This window comes from Megalobrama amblycephala, linkage group LG7 (genome assembly GCF_018812025.1).
Source record: "Megalobrama amblycephala isolate DHTTF-2021 linkage group LG7, ASM1881202v1, whole genome shotgun sequence".
Lineage (NCBI taxonomy): Eukaryota > Metazoa > Chordata > Actinopteri > Cypriniformes > Xenocyprididae > Megalobrama > Megalobrama amblycephala.
The window spans coordinates 46,003,489-46,026,745 of record NC_063050.1 but is presented as its reverse complement, the minus strand read 5'-3'; the positions used below and the strand labels follow the sequence as shown (position 1 = coordinate 46,026,745).

General features: G+C 37.1%; 2 protein-coding genes across 3 annotated transcripts; one reads left to right on the top strand and one right to left on the bottom strand.

The window, feature by feature from the left end:
• Positions 1–1,057: 1,057 nt before the first annotated feature.
• zgc:112980 (uncharacterized protein LOC503706 homolog) lies at positions 1,058–16,447 on the top strand. 2 transcript variants are annotated; one of them, XM_048197749.1, is made up of 22 exons: positions 1,058–1,210; positions 1,502–1,570; positions 1,709–1,830; positions 2,148–2,259; positions 2,348–2,441; positions 5,958–6,114; positions 6,209–6,398; positions 9,288–9,410; positions 9,495–9,548; positions 9,640–9,759; positions 9,974–10,132; positions 10,623–10,676; positions 10,787–10,829; positions 11,179–11,395; positions 11,575–11,654; positions 12,895–13,002; positions 14,069–14,149; positions 14,470–14,574; positions 14,749–14,870; positions 14,955–15,077; positions 15,694–15,742; positions 15,854–16,447. In XM_048197749.1, coding segments are annotated over exons 2-22 (2,178 nt in total). In that variant the 5' UTR covers positions 1,058–1,210; positions 1,502–1,568; the 3' UTR covers positions 15,917–16,447. The 2 variants fall into 2 exon arrangements, with proteins under 2 accessions (XP_048053706.1, XP_048053707.1); XM_048197750.1 differs by lacking the exon at positions 1,058–1,210 and adding an exon at positions 1,282–1,352.
• On the bottom strand, positions 16,136–22,816 carry smcr8b (Smith-Magenis syndrome chromosome region, candidate 8b). The gene is made up of 2 exons (XM_048197748.1): positions 18,613–22,816; positions 16,136–17,125 (listed from the first exon to the last, which is right to left on the bottom strand). The coding sequence occupies exons 1-2, from the start codon at positions 21,159–21,161 to the stop codon at positions 16,708–16,710; spliced, it is 2,967 nt and encodes a 988-aa protein (XP_048053705.1). The 5' UTR covers positions 21,162–22,816; the 3' UTR covers positions 16,136–16,707.
• Between the last annotated feature and the right edge of the window lie 441 nt (positions 22,817–23,257).

Genomic DNA, 23,257 nt, shown 5'->3' with positions numbered 1-23,257 from the left:
TGAAGTTGGTCTGAGCTGGAAAACAGGAAAGATTCCCAAAACATACTGATAAGTTGTACTTTTCTCTCAGTGAGAGGTACACACAATATTCATCATTATTTTCTAGTCTTTGAAAATGAAAAGGAATATAAATTTTTGACATAAGTTGAAGTCATTCAAATAATTAAATATTTAGAAAGATAAATGTTGATTAATAACTTTATATATGAAGCGGCAGTGGATTCCAGAATAGCAGTTCAAATGTTATAAAAGTGTAAAAAGAGCATCAGGAATGTCTAGACAGCTGAGATGGAAGTATATATTACATAGTATATATTAGAAATATACAATATTTTTGTGGTATGATTTGAGAGCAATATGAACAGAATTAAGAAACTGTGAGTCTGTGCAAGATCATTGTTTGGTTGATCAATGAACATGTACCAGTCTATCCACTGTATGGGGATATAATGCATCTGTATATCCTTCTTTTACTTCTATTTTCTAATAGTATTGGGAACATTTGAAGTATAATCTTATAATGTGAATAAAAAAAATAAATAAAAAATAGCTGTACATGTGCCACCATTACAATGAAAGCAAGAAGATAATGAAATAACTGGCAAAAAACAACCAAAAACCAAAACAAAACCAAAAAAAAAAAAAAAAAAAAAGAGAGGAGGAAAACACCTGTGAATGAGGTCATTAGTTATGAACTGTATAAAATGGAAACTGCGATTGGGACTGTTTGATGTTCTGCAGGCATCTCGGGTTTGTAGTCTTGAAAAATGAAGTCTGAGTTTTGGAATCTGGAATATAGTAGATGTTAGATGAGCAAAACCAGGAAACTTTAACCTGTTTTCCTAGGGTATGAGGGTATTCTGCTCTCTCGATTTAAATGTTGTATATGATTTTGGACATATCAGTCTACCTGGGGTACAATTTAAATGTTCTTTTGACATTTTTTTAATAGAGTTGGTAGTGTGCCACCATTAAAAAGAGGCTAAGAAGGTGGAGAAATAAGTGTAATGGGGATGGGCCAAAAAAGAAAAAGTGGAAAATACCTAAGTTCCCTATGTCAGAACAGGATGGGAAAACTGTATGAAACAGAGAGATATGACTGAGGTGGTCATATGTACAGCTGACATCTTGGCTTTGTTGACTGGAACAAACTTTTGCATCTGGATTTCTTTCTTTTTTTTGCAAAGAGAGAAGACTTTCTACAACAGAAGTAGGTAGTAATGCGGAAAGGTCTATTTTTTCCTTAAACATTAAATTAATATGTTTTTTTCTAACGCTAGACATTTGCGGAGAATCATAATTATTTTTTTCGTAAATAACTACATGGCAAGATTCTGTAGATATACTGTACTGTAAGTATTTATTTTATCAACACTTCTGGCACCTGTTGTGTATTGTTGTTTTTGTGATTTTGTAATATATTTTGTGTAAAACTAATTAAAATTAAATTAACTATCGACTGGGGGAGGGTAAGATATTGACAACATTTCCGATTTGTCAGAGTCACGTGATTCAGCGGAAGCGCCAAACTTTGAACGCGCGCGTCCAAGGGTTCATTTCGACAAAATATGTAAGTTTCATTATCTAAGTTACAGAAAAATAGAATAAAGTAAATGTTAAAGTTTCCTTATACGAGACGCACGCAATGTTAATTGAGCTAGGCTGTTATTTGAGGTAGTTTCTTCTCATTTTCTGTCATGTCCCGTAGGACGCAGCACAACATTCCTATAATCATTTTGAGCGATGATGATGATGAAGACGAAGGTGACTCCTTGATGTCCCACAACGATTCCTCTGTGCTGATCGTTGAAAATGAGAGGAACGAAGCAGGTAGTCTGCGTTAAGGAGTTTTTTTTAATCTTGACACTAAAAAAACTAAAAGTTACTGTTGTGATCATTCAAATGAACCATAAAACAACCGTTTTTGGACACGTAGCATGACAATGCCATGTTTTCTTTAACATTAACTGTAGTAATGCAATGGGTTTTAAAATTTACCATGGTAATAATACGTATTTTTGTTTCATATACCAATGCAGTACCTTTTTGAAGCTCCTTGTTATTCCATAAATACTATGGTTATCATTCAGTAGCATTATCATCTCTCTGCTTCTCTGCTTCTCTTCTCTGTTTTCTTTTGATCTCAGATAACGTTATATCCAAACATATTGAGGAGTTGGATGAGGACTTGGCCATCACATACTCCCAAACTGCAACAGTGCTTCCACATGCTAGATATGACTGCACCCTGGCTTTCTGGTCAGTACAATAAACAAGGCCGCTGTAGTGTGAAGGACTTGTGTTTTCTGTGATTGTTTATGTGCCATTGTGTGTTTGCTTGTTCTAGTCGAGCAGAGAAGGACATCTCAGGACCTCTACAAAATAATGCAAAGCACTGCGATCAGTGTTTTTGCTACATCTGTGACAAACTAGCCTCCACGGTGAGTTCACTAGTTTAAAACTTAAATCAGACTCTCATCTATCCACCTTATTCCTACACCCCATGACGCTTTGCGTGAATTATGGGTGTAACTTCTGTTTAGCTGTAAATAGTCAGTGAAAGGCTCGCTCTATGAACGCAATAATGCATTTTTTTTTTTTAAAAACTGAGTACAATGAGATGCCATTATTCTACTCGCCTTTAAACAACAAACATTACAAGGACATTTAAAAGTGTAAAAGCATCAACAAGGTACTTTCAACAGACCATGAATATGACCAGAAGCTTGATTCTTTCCACAGCAATAACGGGTTAAATATAACTATATCTGTATTATGTAATTTATGTTCCTTAATAAAAAATGTTCATGAACATCAGCATTGCGTGATACTATTTCAAAGTGATTTCCGTAATTTTTACAGATAATAAATTGTATTTAAATGTGAAAACAAACCTGGAAAGAGATGTGAGGCTTTGAGGAGAAAAACGAGATATTCTTTGTGCATTCCAGTGAATTCTTAATGGGATATATAGTAAATTATATCGGGAGAACAGACCACAAATGTGCAGTATATGTTGTCCTTTTTCATACTATTACAGTGGAATGCAAAGGGACAAAGGAAAATAATCACGAGGATAGAAAGCAGCGTCTGAAAAGAGCTCTTGCCATAGATATTCTTGTTATAACGTTACGTTAAAATACCAAGCGTTACGTTATTCTCATGATGTCTAAAAAATAAAACATGAAAGAAACATTGACAGCTCATTTAGTCAAACTGACAGATAGGCTTTGTTTGTAGGGCAACCTTATGATTTGAAACGATTTGTTTCAGTCTTTTTAAATGGAAGTTCCCCAAACCGGAAGTGCAACCCATAATTCGAAATGCATTAGGCTAGTCAGGAATAAGGTGGATAGAGTTTGTTCGTTACTCACAAAAATGGCAGAGTGTTATGTCTCTCAAATCAGAAGGGGGGAAAAAAGCTACTTATATTTTGCATACAGAATGTGAATCATGTTTTACCATCAGGTTTTTTTTATACGTTTTTGTGTAAAATGTGAAAAAAAAAAAAAAAATCCAATTATTTTAATCCTGTTCAGGCAGACAGACATTATTATTTTAGAAATAAAATACTATTTTTTTTTTTTTTTTGTGCTGTATTTAGTTTTTTAAAATAATTTAATAAAAATGTTGATGCAAAAAAATTTATTTATTTTTTTTCAAAAAGTGTTTTTTTTTTTTTTTTTGTACATAAACATTTATGCTGAACGCAGTTTCTTTGCTTGGTGTGTTGATGGATACTAGGCCTGAATTATTACCTCTATACGAACTGATTTAAAGGATAAGTTCACTTTCAAACGATAATGATCCTTTACTCACCCTCAAGCCAAGGTATATATGACTTTCTTCTTTCCTATGAACACAATCTGAGTTATATTAATAAATATCATGATGCATCCAAGCTTTATAATGGCAATGAGCAATACCAACGAGTATCACCTCAAGAAAGTGCATCCAATCACATCCATCCATCATAAACATACTCCACACGGCTCCTGGGGGTAATAAAGGCCTTCTGAAGCGAAGCGATGTATTTGTGTAAAAAAAAAAAAAAAATCCATATTTATCAAGTTATGAAATAGAATTAGGGCTGTCAATCGATTAAAAATTTGAATCTAATTAATTACATACTCTGTGATTTAATTAATCTAAATTAATCGCATACATAATTTTTGATTTGTGAAAGTATTTAATATTTCAATTCAAGTGAATCAATGCAGGGTTTTTCCTGGGTCAAAAATGTCTTCAAAATCAATGTCTTCGGTGGTGACAGACATGGTCATCCACACAAACAGTAAAAAAGTGCCCTACCCACGTGATCTGCGAGCCCGATACTGACAATAAAGTACCCGTCACTGTCACTGTAATTCTTTCTTGCCCTCTTTGCAAAAAAAATAAAATTATTTTATAGCTTTGTAAGAGAAGATGCTTTTTTGCTAAACCTGAAAAGTATTAAAAAGTAGCATTTAGAAGTTATATTAACTAATAGTATAATTTTCTACCATATACAATTGAATGCACCTAGCTAACAACTTACTTTGTTCTGGTTTCACCTCACTCCAGTCTAAACTAACTGATTTTATAGGTAGGCCTAATTTACTACACATTGTCATTTAAATAACCTTAAAATACTGTGGATTATTAAGGCTAATTTTACTAACCACTCTTGCTAAATGGGGTAAGCACACTTATGTTCTCGTTTCAGAGTTGTTTGAGTAAATGATTCATTATAGACTGTGTGGACAGATCTGTTGTTGTCATGATTCATTAAAATGAATCTGTTCAAATGAGTCATTAGGTCGCGAATCAGACATTAGCGGACGTTGATGCGTTGTCTGCGAATCGCGACTGTTAGGCTATAAGGATATCTCAAAATATTTGTCAACACAGAAAACACTTCACCACTGGATAGGATTTTCTTTTTGTTTACTGAAAGTGTGGTTTATGTTAGCTGCACGTGCAGGGCGCCTGTCAGAGAAGATGATGTGAAGTTCTTTGAGCACTATTCACACCCAGCGGTTATTCAGGAAAAACCGAAAAACATTCTCCGAATGCGCCTCGTGAAACATGGATTCGGTCTTACAAACTTTTAGCATTGTGTCAGTTGATTTAGATTATTATGTGTGAGGTAGAGAGAGTGCATCTTGGTGCTTACTTTGAAGACAGAGAGAGCCCGCGCGCACGAGAACGGCTCCAGGTTCAAAGGTCAATACGGAATGGATTAATCTGCGTTATTTTTTTTTTAACGTGTTATTTTTTTCTCAGATTAATTAATTGAAATTAACGTGTTATTTTGACAGCCCTAAATAAAATATCTACCTTCCACCAGACTTCCGTATTCCACCAGACCGCCTTTACGCTACATCCTACGCCTTCTGTATTCAACCGTATTCAAGAAAGTGTAAACTGGAGTTGCATCAGTTAAGCTTTTTCCTCAAGTTGAATTCGGAAGGCGTAGGATGTAGCGTAAGCTTTCTGAACTGTGAGAGTTTTACGCTTTCTTCTTAAGTTGAATACGGAAGGCGGTCTGGGCGGAAGCTAGATATTTTACTTCATAGCTTGTTAACTATGGATTTTTTTTCTTTTTTTTTTTTTTTTCTTTTTTTACACAAACGCATTGCTTTGCTTCAGAAGGCCTTTATTAACCCCCCGGAGCCGTGTGGAGTACGCTTATGGTGGATGAATGAACTTCCTTCAGCTTCATACCCGTTGGTATTGCTCACTGCCATTATAAAGCTCGGATGCGTTGGGATATTTATTAAAATATCTCAGATTGTGTTCATCAGAAAGAAGAAAGTCATATACACCTAGGATGGATTGAGGGTGAGTAAAGCTTAGGGTAATTTTTATTTGAATGTTAACTAAATATATCAGGATAAAACCAAGGCCACTTTTGTGTTTGTGAAGCATTGATAAAGCGCCATGTAACTAAATGAGGCTTGACTTGTGTTTTAAAGTGTGAGTCTTGGACTATCCCTGGCATTTGCCACTGTAATGCCCATAAGCACAGCGTCTACTGGAAGGCCCTCCGGGATAAGAGACTGATGGGATATCTGCATGAGCTGAACTTCACCTTTGACCCACTGGATATGGATGCAGACCTACGACGTGCAGGTATGTTCTCTCATGCGATTAAACTGCAGATGTATTGTTTCTTTGTACCTTTGCCAACCTAAATCTTAAAATTGTTTGCGTGTGTTTGTTGTAGAGGCTTCATTGCACACATTTTCTGGTAGTTTGGCAAGGAAGTATGCAACTTTCTTGTTGGGGTTTGAGAATTCCAGCCATCAAAAAAAATGTCGGTGCATCTGTCACCACAACGATAACAGCACTATACAGAGTCAAGCCATCGGATGTAAAGGATGCCATAAACATCACTTTAAGATACTGGAGTATGAGTGAGTGGTCCTTCTTTTATATTACTTTCAGTATTATTTTGCAATCTGCTTTATAAAATTGGAAACTGATCACAGTTTGATTCATTTAGATAATTTAGGTATAATTGATGAACTGTAAATTTAAGAACTGTGTTTTGGGTAAGAGATTAACATATTACATGGACTGTTATTATAGTAACTAGATTTATATCTAAGCATGACCAATAGTAATAGTGATTCTTAAGGTTGGAATACACAACATGACTTTAGCTCAGGTTTTTGCCCTGATTTGCAGTCTAGATGAGTCGACAATAGTTGCCGAACCTCTGCACCAGTCCCAGATTTTTAGCTTCAGACTTTGTTTCTATCCAGTTGGAGGATATTAAAACATGTTTGACATTTTAAGCAGATTTTAGAACACACATCGTCCTCTATCTACCAGTAGCTGTGTTTCCATCCAAAGTTGCAAATTTAACTTATGCGCGAAATTGGAATATCGCATAAAGCACCATTTCCATCCTGGAGGCAGATGCCTGTTGTTTTGGGAATACAGTCATGTAAGACAGTTCTGGGATGTAATTATACTGAATCACTTTGCCAACAGACTTTGCTCAGGCATTTCAGAACAACCAAAACAGCATTTCAGATGCTGTGCAACGAGATCGGTCCGCTGGTTGGTTCAGCTGTGCTGTCCCATCCCAAGGTCACATCTCTTTTTTTGATGCGCATCGAGGAATTTATACGGTAAATCCGTTTCCATTGTAGTTTATTAGCATGTTTTCTTATCGGATGAAAAGTTTATCAGACTCATTTGAGTGCATACATTTTTTTTTTTTTATGCGCATCTTTGTGTTTCTATCTAGTGTTCTTTTATGCAATATCCCAAATTGCACATAAAAATAGGTGGATGGAAACATAGTTTTTCACCAGAACACTGGTACCAGAACTTCAGATTAGCCTCAGTATTTAATTGGACTCGGCACAGATAAAACAACTGACTTCACCACTCACCTTTAACTCCTGTTGTAATCTTTAGAGTAGGGTTGTCAAAAGTACAAATTTGGTACCAAGGTACTGAAATTTAAAAAATGTGACAATACCAGCATACCAAGATTCTTAAACCTCTGATTGGCCATTGTGTTCATGTGTTCAACAGATATATTGGCTACAATGATCAACGCTTCACAAACATGTTGTAAATAGACTTTGAAGCTCTTCACCAAGCGCTTACACGGGAGGATTTGAAAGCAAGCGTCTGTTAGCAAATCCATCTATCAGAGGATATTTTAAGGATCCGCTGATAGACACCTGCGTACACACGGGAGCGTTTGAATCTGTTTAAGCTCTCAGTGAAGAGCGCCAAAGATGTCTATTTACAACATGTTTATGATAGGGCTGCAACAAACGATTATTTTGATAATCGATTAATCTATTGATTATTAGAATGATTAATCGACTAATCATCGATTATTGCACTGATTAATCAGTAAGCTTTGTCCGATTATTCTACTTTAGCAATTAGTTAAAATATTCAGTTATACTGTATTTTAACTAGTAAATAAAACATGGAAATCACTTCAGCTTTTAAAAGTGTATTTTTAATAATTTTCAAGTCAACTGAATAGACCAATATCCTTCAGGTTAAAAAATATAATGTAATTATGTGGGATTTTTTTGAAAAATGAAACAACAACATACATACATACACACACACATTATATATCATATTCTATATATACACACACACACACACACACACACACACACACACACACACACACACACACACACACACACACACAAACTATCGAGTTTATGGTCATTGAATGGCTTTCCTGAGGTAAATGTTACATTTTGTGTGATATATTTGTTTGCAAGTTTTATTGACTTCTTTCTGCGGTTAAAACTCCGATTAAGTGATTACAATAGAGATGGATTCGTTTCAGTAAGTACTTTTTGATGTTCATTCATGTTTATTTTGCGCTGTAATAGAGAGGAATATGTTCACATGCCGCTTGAACTGAGGTGTTACAGCGATCTGCCACACAACGTTAAACAGCGTCACCACCACAAGTATTGTTTGAATCCCGTAGTAATATTGACTGAATTTAAAAGCTTAGACTTAGTTTTATATCAAAAGTAACCTGATCTGTCGGTGCGTTGTCTGTGTCCTCTTTGCTCTGCGATGCATCTTTCACTGTGTGAGAAAATGAACGTGTGGCGTGAGAACATTGAGTTTGAATGAGAGTTGGTGGCCCTGCATGACAGTATTCTGTAGTTATGCTAAACGTTATGTTTGTTATGTTTATGCTATGTTAATCTCCCACATTTCACGGGTTCGACTTCGTTTGCACTATGCTCTCCAAAGCGCTGACTTCTTTTATTGGATTGGATCCGGGAGGGCTGCATTACAGTATTGCGCTACAGTGCCCCACTGGTTACACCGCGTTATTGCAGGCCCTTCAAATAGGTCGTATGAGATCAAGAGACTATTCGACAACAAAAATATTTGTCGACAATTTTTTATTGTCGACGTTGTCGATAATGTCGACTAATCGTTTCAGCCCTAGTTTATGAAGCGTTGATCATTGTAGCCAATCACAGACACCTCCTAGCAACGAGGCTTGTTTCTGTGTGCGTTTGTTGTGTTCGTAATGATTTGAAAGTCTGGTAGTGTGTGATCCTCAGTTGTTTAGTGTATGACGCCCAGTTTTTCCTCTTTAACCATTTACAAAGTTGGTAAGTGTATGAAGCCTAGTGTTTTAAAATCTGATCAGATTTTTTAAAGTTGTGTAGTGTATTCCAGCCTTTAGCGAACACCACTACTTATAATCACATTTTGTAATCAGTGCAACTTTGGAGTTGAGTATGTGCTTTACTAATGTTGTTTCTTTTCTCTATTTTTTGCAGTTACACTGTTGTGAGTCAGCATATCAAAATGTTTTTGAATGAAGCAAAGAAAGAGAATCCAAAGGCTTCTGTTGTGATGCTATTAGGGGCTATCAAGCTTTTCGTCACTCACACTGTTCCTGGGTAAAATACTATACACTTTTACATATACTGTCCCCTGTTTTTGATATGTAATGTATAATTCTTTGTGTTATGTCTCCCTTGCAGAAATATACTTGCTGCTAACATTGTATTTGAAACTGTGTCAATGCTCCTGTGGAGGTAACGCTACACACCTGTTCTTTTATGTGTTTACTTGGACAGTGCCTTTTGTTTTGTTTTTTTATAAACTGTCTGTGTGTTTGTCTTTCAGATTTATGACGAAGGTGTGGACGCTTTTAGTTGACTTCGATTTTTCCAGCACTTTTATAAAGCAACTGGACTTTTTCTTCCAGAGGCTTCCTCTGCCTCCAACCTGCACATTGCCAAAAAGGTAACAACACATGTGCTGTCACTTGGGTGTAGAAAAGCCATGCACTTTTTGCTGCTTGAAGAATATTTCATCCAAGATGATAATTTCAGTTATCCTTGTGTCGTTTCTTAGAAAAATGTTTCACATATTTTGCTTGTTGATGCAATAATTCTTCAGTTGTGGCCTGCCATTGTTTTGTTGCTTTAAGATTCAGTTTTCTTTTCTTTGACTGCAGTCTGAGTGTGCTACCGTGGGATGATCCCTTGCTCTCTAGTGTGATGAAAGGTCAAAACATCACTGGAGAAAGGCAGGTCAAAGGTCGAAAGCTTCAAGTCTTGTATGAACCTCTGAGCGTGATTCAAGCGAGAGTCTGTAAACTTCAAAAACAAAACAAGTAATGGCCCTTCCTTAGTGTACTTTTTTGTTTAATTTGCTGCTTATTAAATCTCTCTTCATTTACTTCAATGATATGTGCAATAAATCAAATGGGCCTACAATCTGCACATGCAGAATTCCACAAAGAGGTCTTTCATCTGTCATTCACAAAGTGTTATACATACTTAAAGGTAGATTTACCCAAAACTGTATTTTTTCCACTAAGCTGAAACATTATTTAAATGATCCAAAATATTGATCAGTAATAGTGTAAAAAAACAAAAAACAAATAAAAAATAAAGACTATAAAAGGGCATAATATTGCCTTTTTAAATCCTTTCTGGGCATTTTTCCTTGTAAACAGCACAGAAAATATAAGGACAAAGTTAGCAGATTCTGTGTTGGACCAATGATTATTATTTTTGTTATTGTGTTAAGTGTCATTGCTTTAGACCTTGCCAACCTTAATAAAATAATATTAATAATCGACCCTTTTTTTAACACGTTAGGTACCGTGAGCTGGCTCGCTATCTGAAAGTTGTCAGAAGTACCAATAATCCCACGTGAGTGCCAGCTGCATATCATGAACATTGTTGTGTTATATAAGCAGAATATTAATACAATTTATGGTACAATCTTTCATTGTATGCATGTATGTCTGTCTGGGATTTAGGCTGCAGAGAATGAGAGACTTGGTTCCCCTCTACCTGTGCAAGGTACATCGGAATAAATCCTTTTCCTTCAGTGCTTTCTACCATATTTAATGTATTTCAGTTTTATATACTCAGTTTAGTCATTTAAGTCAGGACTCTCAGGAGTTTTCTCATTTTTTTTTTTTTATGCAGAGGATTTGTGGAGAGTATGATCTACATGCACCTACAAGGACACCCTTTTTAAAATATAATCTTTCTTAAAAAAAAAAAAATCCTCTCAAATTGAGGAAAGGCAGTGGTTGTTAAATGACACAATGTTTGCATATTATCAAAGATTGGAAAGGTTAATAATCATGATATTGTAAATGCCCCTTCTAGAATGTATTTATTTCTGTTATTTTTGTTTGTTCAGGTTGGCGACTACAGTGGTGCGGTCCACACAATATTTTCGCCAATTCTTGGTGTCTCTTGCCCCGCCTCCCGATTCACACCTCCACAGTTCAGAGCTTACCTCAGAATTTTTGTATCAGGCCAAGCCCCTGATATAGCACAAGAAGAATGTGATCCAGGAAATGGCCATATGATCATACCTGATCCTTTACTGAACACCAAGTGGACACCCATCGAAGGTAGAGAATTGACAGTTTTTATCTTATTGACATCTGCTGAAAAGGTAACCAGGTTCTTGTTTTCCTGCATTTTTATGTATCCCCACTTTAACAGTGTCTGTGTCATTTAAGCTCATCAACAAAGCAATGAATGCTTATGCTGTATACCAGTGGCACTCAACCCTGTTCCTTCAATAAAGGTTCAAATTCGTTCAAGAAGATGGAGGTATTGAAGTTTGCACTGAGGGTTCTGGACTGTAACGGTGCTGTTTTTGCAGATGTAGGTAAAACGGTATATAAAGTTATTTTATATAATTTAATCCACCTTATTTTTAATGTAAGAGCAAGTGCAGCTATTTGTAACCTGAGTAGGACATTTCACACTGCGCTTAACCCGGGGTTATCATCGTTGTAATCACACTTGTCATTTAGAAGCGGGGTTAGCACCGCTTTTTACCTGGGGTTATGAAACCCTGCTCCGGAGCAGGGTTGGCATTGCTTTTTTTGGTGTTAACCAATAGCGTACTCATATTTACCTACTTTTGGCGTAATAATCAAGGAACTTTGCTGCCGTACCATGGGTGCAGCAGGCGCAATGATATAACGCACTGCCTGTGACCCCCTGTTTGCACATGGAGCGTGCCTTGCAACCATGGAGACATTTGTGAGAGGCGCTGCGTAATATCATTGTGCCTGCTGCACGCATGGTACGGCAGCAAAGTTCCTTGATAATTACCCCGGAATGAGAGTATAGTTCCTAGCCATATCGGCCTAGAAAATCGCAACTTTTCATTTTCCATCGGTCTTAGTACACGATGTAACTACAGAAGAGTCACGTTTTAAATAGGAAAAATATCAAAACTCTTTGGTCATTTTTGAGCGAGATGCTAACGGTCTAATCAGATTCAATGAACTATGCTAAGCTACGCTAAAAGTGGTACTGCCAGACCTGGAGATCGGCTGAATGGATTCGAAAACGGTAAAACTCAACTGTTTAACTCTAGGGGAGTTGGAAAATGAGCCTATTTTCAAAAAAAGTGGAGTGTTCCTTTAATTGTTAACCCTGGGTAAATTATGAGCAGTGTGAAATGTGAAGCAAGATAACCCAGGATTCCATTTACCCAGTTTTTAGAATGACCCAGGGATAACTATTTCAAGAGTGAAAAGCCCTATTGTGTCTGACTTTGGATTTTTGATGCATAAATGCTCAGTTGACTTATTTTTTGTAACATTTGAGTGGATTAAATTCTGGCCATTTTATCTATATTTATCACTGACCACAACTATATTTTGCATTATTTATTAACCAAAACATTTTAGTTTGCTGTTAAAGCCATTATTTAGCTGTTGCATACTGAATGTGTGACAGTTCAGGACAGTATGATTTAGCATCAGATGCCACCAATCATAACTTAAAAACCCATTGTGATTTCATTCAAATGAACTGTTCATGTGTTTGAAATCTGTCAGTGTCTTTTTAGATCTGGTGTCTTTTATGACGGATGTCTGTTTGTTTGTAGGCCGAAACCTGGGTGTATCTGCTTGGCATTGTCAGTTCCAGTTTTATTACTCCAGATGGTCTTGTCGTTGGTGCATACTATCCCGAGCCTGACGTCACCTTTCAAGAGGTGAGAAGAGTGTTTATTTTGTGTCTGTCAGGATGATAGACTGTATAAAAAAAAAAAAAAAAAAAGAGAGAAGAAAAAAGCACTACGCATCTCCACTCTCTTCCATTGTAGAAAAGTGAAGCTGTCAATGTCCTAATATGGCGCTGACATCTTGTGCTGATTTGGGACCCGAGTCTGCGCAGTAGTGAGCATGAAGTGGAGCCAGTCTGTAAAGGCCCCGCCCACACTCCCGCAGAATTGTTTAGTACAGTTTACTGCAGAACTCATTATGTCTATGTGAAATAAACAGTTATGGAAATGTAGAAATTAAAGTTAAATCTCCAGTCTCCTCCTGAAAAATTTTTGTTGATGCCTCAGTGACTACTTGGCTCAGAGAAGCTGTCAATCACAGCTGTCAATCATGACGTCACACCCCTGTTTTTATAGCATCAGATAACTAACTAAAACCAAACTAAAACCATTTAAAAAAAAAATAAAATAAATAAACAATTGAACTTACATCAGCGTGATTAAAAAGTACATAAAATGACAAACCATCATTGGAAAAAAATATTTGAAGTGTAATTTAAAGCTGCAGCCCGCAACTTTTTTTGTGTTAAAAATTTACAAAAATTATATGAGAATATAGGACAATATGAATCCATTTTCCAAACCGTGTTTTTGTCTTATCCTGAATCATTATGGTACACTTATAATAAGTGTTTATATTTCAGACCAGACTGGTAGGACTCGCCGCAGAGTATCACAGTAACTGCGTGACTCGCCATAGACATACGCGGAGAAAAGTAGCTCCAGCTACAATGTTCTTCCGCAAGACGCGTGCAGTTCTGTTTATTAACCGCTAGAGGGCCAAAAATCACAGACCGCAGCTTTAAGTTTGTCTCGCATACCATTAAATTATATGAAGAGGGTGAGGTTTATGACCTATACTGGGACCAACCACCTGGGGGCGATCGAGACGCTTTGGCTTCATTTTTCAGGACTTGTGCGGCACGCTTGGTCAGGATGGGCAGAGGGATGGAGAACATACTGAGATATTTTGTAGACATTATGTGTTTCTCTACAGGTGACCAGAGACACTGCCAGTGTAATTCTCAAGGAGCTAACGCTGACTTCCCGTATACAGATCCCCAAATCCTTTGATAATGTGAGTTTAAATTAATTCGTTCTGTTATATATTTTTTTTGTCTAAACCACCTTATTAGTAATTGTTTTTTTTGTTTTTTGTTTTTTACAGTAATTAAAGTAAATATGCACAAAATTAAAAAAAATAATTCTTCCCAGGCCTCTGAATATGCCTGACATATCCTAAATAAATGATAATAAATATATAATATAATATAATATGGGGCAGATCAAACCAGTTATATATTATATATTGTTTTGTCTTATTGGTGCTATGTAATGTTGTTATACCCCCCTCCCTCCCTCCCTCCTTCCCCCTCCCTCCCTCCCTCCTTCCATTAGGATTATCCTGACCAGGCTAGACTGCTGTTAGCCACTCAGGCTTTGGTGCTGCGCATTTTCCACTCTCAGCTCAGCCCCATCCTCAATGTCATCATTTCTTTCAGGGTACTTATTTCTGTAGTTTTTAGTCAATGTGGGCAAGTTCAGACCTTCAGTTAACAGCTATAAACAACAATTAGAAATGCTGAAGTTCCCTGAGTTCTGTTATAAATTGAGAAGTTTTGATTGTGTGTAGATTCATGTGTAATTGTTTGTATGTGTAATTTAATTTGCCTTTAGTTCAACCACTGGGCGCTCCGTTGGTTCTTCAACAGTCTGCTGGGAAAGCCGGATGTGCTGCACTACATCCTGTGCTGTCTTCTGCAGGAACTGTCTCATGAGCAGTACCAACACGTACAGGGGTAAGGTTGTGTGGTCACACACATACACCAAAACTGAACAAAAACCTTCATGATAAGCAATTACATGCTATATATCTGTTTCAGAAAATGGAGTGAAACCGAACATTCCCTGGTTGCATCCTTCCTCTGCATGTACTTTGTGGAAAGCAGAGTGATGCTAGACTCCTACACATATCCCATCAATAGCTTGCTTGCCACTTGGAATGAGTAAGAAGCAGCAGTCAATCACTATAGTAAATTCATGATATGTCATATGACTGAGGGATGTTTATGATGTAGATTTGCTGTACATGCATGAATATATTAAAGGAATTCAATTTCTAATAGAATATTAGAATTGCATTGGACATTTTGGATATTCCTAATACATTTTGTCCAGAGGGATATAAAAAGGATGGTCGGGAATAAAACGGCAATTGGAGAAATTGGGAATAATATTCAGCAATAGGATAATTTTGTTAATGTTAAAGGGATAGTTCACCCAAAAATGAAAATTGTCAAACTTGCTCACCCTCAAGTTGTTCCAAACCTGACTGAGATTCTTTCTTCTGTTGAACACACAAAGATATTTTGAAGAATGTTGGTAACCAGAAAATTGACAGCACCCATTGACTTCCATTAGTATTTTTTTTTTCTTTTTTTTTTTTTCCTACTATGGAAGTCAATTGGTGTTGTCAACTGTCTTACCAGCATTCTTCAAAATATCATCTTTTGTGTATGGCAAAATTTTCATTTTTGGGTGAACTATATCTTTAAGTATGTAAGAACATGGCATGAAATTTAATTTGTCAACAGTTTGCAAATGCACTCTATTTGATTTCAGATTGTACTGCCCTTGGCAGCTAAGCTTGAGAATGCAACTTGAAAGCAACGTAAGAATCTTTTCCATTAATGGCTTAATGTAACAAAAAATGTACAAAGATATAATTAGATCTCAATAACTCGTGTGTTTTTAAAGTAAGCTGCTCTTCTCTGTTTTGCAGGTGGCCAGACTTACTCAAGAAAAGCATAGAATCCTGCAACAAATGCAGCGCCAAGTAAAATAAGCCTGACCAACATCCTGAACAAATGAACATGGGCTGCGTTTCATTTCTTGCAATAAGTTTGGATGAGATCAGTTTCATTTATCCTTCATCTGCTAGGGAAATTGTTTTATCCCATTGTTTTTGTTTGTGGCAAATTTAGCTGAGAGACATACTTCCTAATATAACTGATCTTGTTAATTGCACATTTTCCAGTCAATTCAGAATTCAGAATTTTAAAGCTGCAAAAATTAAGAACTCTTTATTATGTATATATTAACATTTGACTTTTCAACAAGATGAACAAACTGTACAGTTTTAATGTACAGAAAGAGTGCCTTTAACGTTTTCAAAGGATATAAGTGGTAGTTCTAAAATTTTTTTTCATTGTCAAGTGTTTTTTCTTTTTTGGGAAATGACCAGTATTTTTCAACATTACAGTACTGTGATTAATATCTGGAGCATGTAAAGCACAATTATATTCAGAAACAGAACCATATACAAATCTTTGAACATCAGTAGTAATTTAAATAAATTACAAAGTTTCAAATGCAACACTAAGCTGTTTAATATTGCTTTGTTACAGATCATTTAAGGTTGTGACCTATGACGGTTTTTAGGGATCTTTGCGCAATATTACTGTAAATATTCTATTCAACTTCCTTTATAAACAAGATTTCAAAGCATGCAGAAAATGTAAAGATTATACTGTTGCAGCCAGGCAAAAACAACTAGATGTGTTTGAATGCAATCAAAGCCAAGTATAACTACTGTACAGTGCTCAAATCGTTGTCTAGTTTGTGTGAATGACTGTTTCAGAGTTTGAAAACAGAGGATGTGGTGTAGCTGAATCGGAGGATATTGGGTGGATTCTCCATGAAGTTAAGTTTAATGAGCTCAGATAAATAGTTGAGTATTTTCTTATCGTCTTTGTGAAATTCAGAAAGAAAACTTTCTGTCCTTGTATTTTCCAAAGGCCTTCTTGTTGTATGGTGACCATGTAAAAATGTTAAAAGGAATGCTCTGGTGACAAGCTTGCATTGCACACTTTGAGCAAACATGAAGTAGGTGTTTCCACGTTTGAAGTGGCTTCTTGGATCCACCAGCAGGTTGATTAGAGTACCACTGTATGTTGGGCAGCGCAGTGTCTTTTGATCCACATCTAGAACACTGAGATATCGGCTATAATGGCCCAGGCAGTGAGGCAAATTTGTGTGAGTAAAACAGCACATCCTGTGTAAATATAAAAAGCAAAAATACAGTCAAAGTGGCTTCAACTTAGCTAACAGTGTTTATCTTGATAACATTGCTGAAAGGTTACCTAGGTTCTTGTTTTTATGCATCCCAAGTAAAATGACCTTTTTAACAGTTGCTATATCATTTAAGCTCAACAAAGCAGTGAATTAATGTTTATGCTGTATACCAGTGGCACACAACCCTGCTCCTGAAGAGCCACATTGTCAAGTCATGATGTGTTGACCTTCCTATAAATGCTATTTCTGGGTCCAAGCCTCTACTCTTTCAAATGAGAATACTATCTCACAGCTATTTTTGAGCTCTTTTATAGCACACTTTTAAGCTTTTCAGAACTCATGATTTACACAGTCTCCAGGCTTAGAGTGACCAAGATACCAATATTATAATGATTCAAAAAAGAATCACTGGCCTCCTAAGATTTTAGTAAGGCAGTTGAGGTTATGATCATGATTTTTAAGTAGTACTACAGCCACCCCTTTGAGTATGTTAGCACAGTTTGTTTTTTGCTTTTTGTACTGGAGGAGTGTTTGGACCTGGAAACAGTGATGTGTGATGTTAGACCAAAAGGGTTAGTTCACCCAAAAATAAAAATTCTGTCATTAATTACTCACCCTCATGTCGTTCCAAACCTGTGAGACCTTTGTTCATCTTCAGAATATAAATTATGTTTTTGATGAAATCCAAGAGGTATCTGACTACTCCATAGACAGCAATTTAACCACCACTTTTTAAAGGCCCTGAAAGGAACTACAGTGGTTCAACCTTAATGTTACGAAGGGAAGAGGATAATTTTTGTGTGCAAAATCAAAACAAAAATAACGACTTTATTCAATAATATCTTCTGTGTCATCCTCCTTCGCTGTTTACGTTCAGTGCTTCCAGGTTCTGCGTCAGAACATTGGCTCAGAATCGGCTGACGCTGTTCACATGAGCAGCATGATGCATGCGTGTAATGCTGACACGGGCCAGCCAATAATATGTTGCCGTTCTGACGTAGAACCTGGAAGCGCTGAATTAAACAGTGTAGGAGTATGATACAGAAGAGAAGATATTGTTGAATAAAGTTATTTTTGTTTTGTTTTTGTGCACAAATGTATTCTCATCACTTCATAAAATTAAGGTTGAACCACTGCAGGCAAGTGAACTATTTTGACGCTCTCTTTAGTACCTTTCTGGACCTTGAAAGTGGTGGTTTAAATTCCTGTCTAGCAGGAGTTGGGTACCTCACGTATTTTATCAAAAATATCTTCATTTGTATTCAGAAGATGAACAAAGGTCTTACGGGTTTGGAACGACATGAGGGTGAGTAATTAATGACAGAATTTTCATTTTGGGGGGAACTAGCCCTTTAATTGGAAATTTTCCTGCAGAGTTTACCCCAAATAAATGTATCTGAACTAGATTATCGAGATATTTGAGTTCCCTTCAATTCAAAAAAGATTATGAGGCATAGTAAATGTTACCTATTAAAGCCGATAAGTTTCCAGTTGAGCAGGTCTGTAAGCTGCAGCGGCATTGAAGTCCATGGCTGAATGCTGTCTCTGTATCTACTCAGATGTGGCACATACACAGAAAGTGCTGTAACTAGTCGTCTCACTGCAGCCTCCTCGTTGCCTAGTACCACCAATGTTCGGCCACTTAGAAGGCTAAACACTGCGTGAACTGCAAAGGGAAACTGTCGCAAGAACTGCAATGCTGCCCGCCCTACTCTGCCACGCCTCCGTCTGGTCCCACCTTCTCTTTTATCCCCGGGAAGACAAACAGAGAAAGGGCATTCGGAGGTTGTGGAGGCAGTGGTGCTCAGGTAGCTGAAGCAGTCTGACAAATCGTCAGGTTCTGTCCGACAGGGCTCATCTAACAATGAGAAAGGGAGCGATTCTGTTACATGACAAGCATCTTGAGAGCTTGACCCACCCAGAGTCAAAGTAATAGGACAGTCAGGTGGGGTCAGGGTGACGGCAGGATAAAAACCTTGCTGCTCCAGCAAACAGGCACCTCCATGATCTCCAGGAACATTGTCCATATCCAAAACGCATTCAGAATTTTTGTCTTGTTTTTGACGCATGTCTTTCTCATCATTCTCTTGCTCTGGGATTTCCTCATCAATTGCGCAAGGGTATGAGGCACGCAGTTCTTCTGGTAGGATGGATTCTGTTGTGCTAAGCACCTCAATGCTGTCTTCACTGCAAGTCCGTCTAGTAGGTACTCTCCCTTGCCTTAGATACTCTAGTGCAGCTGTAGTGGACAAAGATGGTGGTCTTTGCATTGCTGTATCCATTGGTAAATTTGAACCCTGCGATCTGAAGGACTTCTCTGTCCCTAAGACCTCAATACTATCTCCACTACTAATACTGGTCTTCATCAAAGCTGAAACATATTCCACATTTTCTTGACAATCCAGAGCTGAAACTGCTCCCTCATTTTCCATTTCAGCTTCTACAGGGGCGGTGTCGGATGTCAAGGGTAGGCTATCCTCGGAAGGGGTATTTACAGAGCTGGGTACAACTGGAGATTGGCTAGATCCACCTAACTCTAGTTTGATTGGCACCATTTCAACACAGGAGGCATATGACTCAAGACTGACAGGTTCACTTAGAATTGAGGGTGCAGGAAGAAAGGAGGGTTGTCGGACTGAATGTTGACCAGCTATTCCCATCTGTAATCCAGCACCTTCCAAGTCACATGGATCCTCAAATAAGAAATTGGTAGATTTAAGGTTGCGGAGAAGATTACGGCAGAGTTGTTGTGTGTAGAGATGGCAAATATCTCCTCTGAATGTCCTCTCAATGGAGTACAGTTGCTGTAGAGCCTGTTGGTGGAAGTAGTCGTCACACAGTTCTTCAAGAGTTTTCAGACGCTTGTCAAATCGGGAAGAATGCGAGGGTGTGTTTGTGTAAGTAAAAACATTGCATTCTAGCATTGGCCCAGCAAGCTGATCATGCTTTGAATCATCCAGGTCAAGTTCCAGAGAGTGAGGGAGGTCATCTGGTTCATAAGGAGAGTACTCAGAGTTTCTTAGCTTCCTGGTTGGGTAGCAAGTGACCTGTTTTAAAAGGCTTTTATAATCCTGAATCGATTTTTCTACAGTGGCCAACTCCTGTTCTTTGTTAGCCAACGGCATTGGGAAAGATCTATTACTCTGCTTGTCCTTCCTTCGATCCCCAAACTGTTTATCTTTCTCATGTGTAATACATGACCTATTCTCCTTTTCACACTCTACTTCTGCCTTTCCTGAAATCCCACATCCGTCTTTCTGAAATTTCATTTCAGTTTCACACTCTTTGTGTTTCACATCTTCTATATTTCTATCTAATGTAGGTATACCATTCATCATCCATTCCCTTTCATTGGTGCACTTTACAGATGCATTATTTAACTCTCTTTCTATCTCTCTAAGTAACATGACTCTTGTATACCCCAGATTTCTTAGTTTTATCTCCAGTTCATTCGCAAAGTTCTTCCTGTTCCCCGTTTTCAGACATTCAGAGACTCTGGAGAACTCTGAGGAAAGCTGCTGGAATTGTTGTATGATTTTATTCTCATCAGACGACACATAGGCGAGGCAGAAAGGTCGCACAAATCCACGAGCCTCCAGGTCATAGAGCGTAAGGTGGTGCACATATGCAAATACTCCTTCTCTAGAATCCCCTAAAACTACCTTTGAGTCTTCTACAAAGTTCAGTTTCAAAGAGCCACAACCTGCCGGGCTGGCGAGGGAGGTCTGATAGTCCACTGACATAATTCGAAGGGAGAAGTGGTTCAAATCAAACGTCCCACAAGCCTTGGTTTCAGAAGGAACAGTAAGCAAAGGTTGGGGCCCAACTTGCTCCGAAAACTCTGATAAAAGGATAAAGTCCTTCTTAAAATTAGCACCAGACATCCTGGACCACGGGGTGATGTCCCCAGTGTAGGGATACATGGGCACAGACAGTTCCTCTGGAAGAGCTGATGGGTCTATTTCACTGAAATCTGTTTCTTTAGTGAAAGCCACCAAGTCTGGAGATCCAATCATGGTGGCAAAAAAATGTTTGAAACAAACCGGACAGGGGTGTAAAAAACTGAAATTATGTTTCACACATTGTTTCACACATTTAATTGTGATTTTCTAGTCTTTAGTAAGGCTATACTTTAGTAACCTATACTGACGCCTGATAGTTAAACTTTACTTTCAGCAACATCTGGTTTTATAGTTGTTTAGTTAAACTTTATATTCACCAACAACCGGTTTTATAGTTGTTTTACAGTACATGTAGGTATAGCTGTTTATAGACCGATCATCTACCGTATTTACATTTAACATACATTGCCCATTTTTCACTATGGTTATAATTAAAGCTTTGTTTTAGGTCAACCACTATGTTGTGATAAGTGCTAAAAATCTCTACGTGAGAACAAATGGACATAACTGACCATTTAAATGAATTTCATTGGCTGTTTCAAATAAAAATTAAAGGACGTCGATTTGACTGGCTTGTTGCTTTACTGGAAAAACATTAAAAAAAAAAAAAAAAAAAAAAAAAAAAACTTTTTTAAGATGAAAGATTGAAGCGATTATAACTTAAGTATGCACTTTGTTGTACACTGAAGGTCTAAAATTTAAATGAATTAAAATATTGATTTCTTTAATTGTGGAAATGTAATTAAAAGTATAAGCGTTAAGTTTTAATAGTATCAAAGTACTATAAATTTCATAAAATAATACATAAATAATGAAACTTATCACTCACATACTTTACACCCCTGAAACCGGCATCTTCACTGTCTCTGGTCCAGTGCAGGAAAGAGACTATATCCGAGTAAACTGTGATTTATCGCAGCACCAAAAGAGAATAATAACTACTTAAAAACCACAACAGGCATGAAATTATCCAGTTCTCGCCGATTTAAAAATGACATGCCTGAAAGAAAATACAGACCATGACAAACGCAATGTCATGAAAAGTGACTGGTCAATTCAGGATAACATACGGATAAATGAACTTGCCAGTGTTCGCCGACGGAAGCGTGAGTACAGCAATTCACGAGAATAGTTGTTGGTTAATTTTTAGCAGTCGTTGTTCAGAAGTAAACAAACATTAAAGCGCTTTCCGGATAGCAGTAACTGAAGCAGCCTTTGCCATAGTTAGCCATGTGACACCTCTGGTTAGGGGGGGCTCAATCTCTACTTGTTTCCGCCTCAAACCAATTCCTCAAAATAACCGTGGAAAAATAATACGCAGTTATTGCAATGTTGCGAGGGAGAGTAAATATTACGAAATGTAATTCATTGATATGAACTTTCACCGTTATTTTCTTCACATCAATGAAACTCCTGTTCATTTAGTTTATAAAACAAACTTCATTTTACCAGCCAATCTTTTTACAACTATTTTTAGGACGAGAACTCTTAAAAACAAATCACTTTACCTTATATTGACTTTAAAAATCCTCTTTTCTCTGGGTCATTAAATGAAATGTAAATGTGAGTGGCTCAAAGAAAAGGATTATAATAGAAGCCCTTAAAAATGTACCACATCCCATTGTTTTCTGCCAAATTATTAATACAGTTAATCCTTTTTCCAGAAACATATTAACTTATTAAACTTCTGTAAGGGAGGTGCTGTTAACTATTTAGTTAACTCAGCATTTACGTGTCATTTTTTTTTTATTTGACCTTTCATAAACTGTCTTGCGCTTATTGTGTTTTCACATGACAGCAACACAAAACAGAAAGAGGAAGTTTCTCGGCATACAAAAATCAGTGATAATGGGCATGTAATTCTTACTAATGAACATGAAAAGCAGAAGTAACACCACAAATGTGAAAATTGTGAATAATCTTTTTATTTAGACATGCATCCCAGTGGTAAAGATTTCATGTAACCTTATTAGCAGAGTAGGTTTCACCAAAGTATGAAATTTGACCCTACCAACATTCTTATTGTTTTTCCCCAATATACTTTTTAACCAAATTTGTTGGGCAAATTATCATAGGATGCATACAGGGAACCTGCTTCACATATCTACATTTTATGTCCTTTTTAGCCATTTATGCTGGTACTGACAAAAGGGTAAAATGTGAGCAGGTAGGAAAAAGGGCCTTATAAAGGTTTAGACAACACACCGCAC